A 4324-nucleotide genomic window follows, 5' to 3' on the forward strand; every position below is an offset into this window, starting at 1 on the left:
ATCTCCCAAGGAGAGGTTGGCTTTTACAACAGTGGGTGTGCTGAATCTCCCAAGAAACGATTGGCTTTTACAACAGTAGGCGTGCTGAATCTCCCAATGGAGATTGGCTTTTACAACAGTAGGCGTGCTGAATCTCCCAATGGATATTGGCTTTTACAACAGTAGGCGTTCTGAATCTCCCAAGGGAGATTGGCTTTTACAACAATGCGCGTGCTGAATCTGCCAAGGAAGGCGTTGTATAAATAAATCTAATCGGGAAAGGGTTCACCCCTGGGTCAAAAATGGGAGATAAAGTCTTCCTTTGATGAGCTCCTGTCTGGCATCATTAACTTACTTGCCATGAAAAATCTTATTTTGATCCTATTTCTGAAAGACGCACTCAGTTCTTTGCAAGTTTCTGCAGGTTAAACTCACCTGATAGATACATGTTTAACCAATATTCCTTCGTTTTGGACCAGGGCGTCCCAAATATTTATGTTTTGGACGAGATTATATGGAAGATTGAAATAGGATAATTTCTTTTCCTTTTTTAGCCCAGAGGCTGGATGTCAGGCTTTTGAACTTAAAAAATGGCACGTTCCGTTCTTTGGCATCAGTCAAATTATTCGCGGAGCTACCAAAACAACTAACAGAATACTTCGTAAGGCTCAAATTGTTAGACGGGATCTTACCTTTTTCGCAGTCTCGTCCTGTGAATCCCGCTTTGCAGAAACACTTGTAGCTGTTCTCTTCGTACAATGGCAGACACGTTCCATTGTTCTTACAAGGCCAACCGCTACATGGTGACTATAAAAAATTGAACCAGATTTATTTGATATAGACTTGGGTCAACGAATGAAATGATATATGAAGTGAATCATATATTGGACTGTACATATCAAATCAAGTGAAGCCTTGATCCTCGCAGTTATGAACGCAATTTTAGCAATTGCGTAGAGAAGCCTGAAAAGTTCAGGACTTCAACTGGGTTTGAACCCGTGACCTCGCTGTACCGGTGCGACGCTCTAACCAACCGAGCTATGAAGCCACTGATGTTGAGAGCTGGTCATTTGTGTTTACCGTTGATGTCAGGGTCGATGTCCGGGTGAAATGTAAGGCTTAATCTCGATTGCTATGAGTTTGTATGAAGCCTTAGTCAGAGGCACTGCCAAGCAGTGACTTCCTTTGTCCTTGTTAACGCAGCAAAACCTTCATCTTCTATTCTAATTCGACCTCTAATTTGACAAGTGCTGTTGATTTAAAAGCGTACCTAGTCTTTACTGTGTCGGTTCGCGAAATTTCAGAGAATCGTTTTCATACACATTGCGTCTTTTTTACAACATAAAACTGGTTATCAACCGTGCCTTTCACCTCTGCGACCCGGGTTCAACTCTCGGCCCTGAGGTCGCATGTGGGCTGAGTTTCAGTCGATTTCAACCTGACTCCGAGGGACCGGTTTTTTTCTCCGGGTACTCCGGTTTCAGTTCCTCCCTCAGCAAAACAGACCCCCAGCCTCTTCTATCTGGCTGTGGTGCTGTGCTCCGAGGTCATACATGGGTCCTGCACGGCTCCTTCGGTCCAACCTCGTAGAGCCGCGCCGTCAGCAATTCAGTCTCCGACTGCAGCGAGTAACGACGTTTAGCAGGTCAGGCATTATTATTATTATTATCGCGATTAGAAAATAAATTAATTAATTAAAAACGAGAAAAAACACGAAGACACACACTGTACGCCATAAAAGCCTAAGGCATTCGACATACCGCGATGCTGAAGTGGTGAAAGGATTCGTTGGACATGAATTTGTCCGAGTTGTTGTACTTGTCCGAAGGGAGCAGTTCACAAAGCAGTTTACCGTTCATGTTCGGGTAAGCAGCCAGGTTGTATGAATAACATGTCGGAGTTTCCAAAGAGGCAAGCGAGCACTGGGACATCCAGTCAACGTGACTATATCCAAGAATGGTGATATTCAAGCAGAAAAAATTGTGATCTGCGCGATGCAGATTACGTTGGGTACACTATCGGAAAATATTTTACGGAGTCTCCAGCAGTATCAATCTTTTAAAAGCAAGCCGATTTAAAATTCTTCGGAAATGTCAGAGCAAATTCGATTGTTTAGTTTTTGAAGTGTTATCCGCAAGGAAACTCAAATACTCAGGCGGATTGTATTCGCGCATGCCAAGCTTTTTGTTTAACTTGTATATTATTGCCTTGACTATTGCGCCTTTAGTATTTGTAATCGATTTCCATTTTTCTACTTTTTAGACTTGATAATAACGTTACGATAGCGTCGAAACGTCGTTGTTCTTAATTTTAAAAAAAATGTCAACTTTTCAGCTTTTACTATGTTTAAAAAAACATTTTATGGTGGTTTTTTAATAACGAAATGTTTTTTTTAAAAATCACTTCTTGAAGAATTAAACGCGCGAAAAAACAAAACAAAAACAGTGTACTCCAAAAAAGTCCAAGACATTCGACATACCGCGATGCTGAAGTGGTGAAAGGACTCGTTGGACATGAATTTGTCCGAGTTGTTGTACTTGTCCGAAGGGAGCAGTTCACAAATCAGTTTACCGTTGATGTCTTGGTAAGCAGCCAGGTTGTATGAATAACATGTCGGAGTTTCCAAGCAGGCAAACGAGCACTGGGGCATCCAGTCAACGTGACTATACCCAAGAATGGTGATATTCAAGTAGGAGAATTTGTCTTCTTTAAAGTTTATGAAACTGACACCGATGTCAGGTTCACCGCGACTGATAGATTCGCCGGCTTTTTTATCTGAAATAGATGAATGAATTGCAACTGAACACACATAACTCTACAAATGGAAAGGTATGGAGACACGAGCTCCTCGACAACATCGGAGTGTTTACAGTTAAGGTCTCGTCATAGGTTCGAGGTTTCCGTTTTTTTTAAAATGTTCTCATTTCGTCAGTTTATGCTATGGAAATGAAATTAACATCATCTTGTAGTTTTGAAGACAAAAAGAATTCTTCTGGTTTAAGAACGTTGTTTTTACTATTTCAGGTTCTCAAAGTAAAAACAGGTGTTCTAATCTGAAATTTTCTTAAGCAATCGATTTTGAGATCAATTTATAGCTTAAGTGTGACAGCGTTCAATGTTCTTCAAAGTTCTTTTTTTTAACCATACCTTGTTAAAATGCTTGGTCAAAAACACTGTTTTCAACTTTCGATGGGAGATAACAAATCCAAAAGGCGAGATACAATTATAAGATATTGCCAACACCATTTTTCTAAGCATATCTAATAAAGTTCAAGCAAAACATTTATTTTTGGATTCAAAACTACATTCAAGGAGCATTAAAGTGATGTTTATTTCATTTTCATGGCATAAATACCAACGAAATAAGAACGTTTTAGAAAAACTGACACCTCCTGACCTCGAACCTATGACGGACTTTAAATCTCTTTGGTTTAGGTTGAGGTAAAATTAAGTACAAAAAAAAAACATACCTGTTGCAACTGCATGTGAGAGGACGATTTTAAGTATAACAAGAGAAGCTTTCAGAAATGTCGCAAAGCCAAAGGGCTTCATTCTTTTCCTTACTTTATGGTGCAAGACTCTTCGGCCATCAGTTTAGTTTAAACAAGTGAAGTTCACCATTACATAGTTAGACGTGAAAACGACTTAATAACAAATGGCTGGTATTTCGGACCGAGTTCCTGTCAAGTGGATTTTGTGATATCTGACAGCGGTGAAGACAAGTAAGTTTATTTAACACAGATGTTTTTACCTTATTGTGGATAAAGCATCAATTAACCACATGAATATTTCATCTTAGCCGTGAGGATATCCCTCTTGAAATTCAAGGGAATTACTTTACTGTACTATACATTTCTACAGAAGATTATCACTTAACCAATATCATATCAGTCTTTCTTTCTAGAGTTTCGCTTTTTTAATATTGAAGTCCACTGATTGTTGTACAGAAAATGCAGATCGTTGTAAAACAAAACGCGTCACTTGCGCTAATTTAAATATAAAGAGAGAATAAAGAAAGACTGCTTTCCTGCCAATTAACAGAGGAATTTCCCAATGGAAAAAGATGGAAAATAAGCACACATGCTTGGATTCAAAGAAAGCCAAAAACCGTCCGCTTTATTGTTATGCCGAGCTGCTTAAACCCGTCGTTATGTTCGACATTTTCCAAGTGTTCAATCTCTCTGTTGCAAGAAATCTGTAGGCAGTATGCCCTTGACAGATCGGAGATAAGCCGCTCCGAAAGATTCAAGAACGTTATTCAGCGCAGCAAAAGACAAGAGTTTCAAGTTTAAGCCAAAACTACTCATTTTCTTTAACCAGTGAGATATAATATCATATGGTTCAA

At 39.4% G+C, this 4324-nt stretch overlaps 1 protein-coding gene across 1 annotated transcript in view; it reads right to left on the bottom strand.

Annotated features, from left to right (window-relative positions):
• The window catches only part of LOC138002108 (fibrillin-3-like), an 85278-nt gene extending 81747 nt beyond the window's left edge, over window positions 1-3531 (bottom strand). Inside the window, exons 1-3 of the mRNA XM_068848202.1 lie at window positions 3450-3531; window positions 2459-2754; window positions 672-786 (exon numbers count right to left, since the gene is read on the bottom strand). Of these exons, the coding sequence (XP_068704303.1) occupies window positions 672-786; window positions 2459-2754; window positions 3450-3531 (493 nt within the window). The remainder of the gene's footprint in view (window positions 1-671; window positions 787-2458; window positions 2755-3449) is intronic.
• Between the last annotated feature and the right edge of the window lie 793 nt (window positions 3532-4324).

Source organism: Montipora foliosa, chromosome 5 (assembly GCF_036669935.1).
Source record: "Montipora foliosa isolate CH-2021 chromosome 5, ASM3666993v2, whole genome shotgun sequence".
In the NCBI taxonomy this organism is placed as follows: domain Eukaryota; kingdom Metazoa; phylum Cnidaria; class Anthozoa; order Scleractinia; family Acroporidae; genus Montipora; species Montipora foliosa.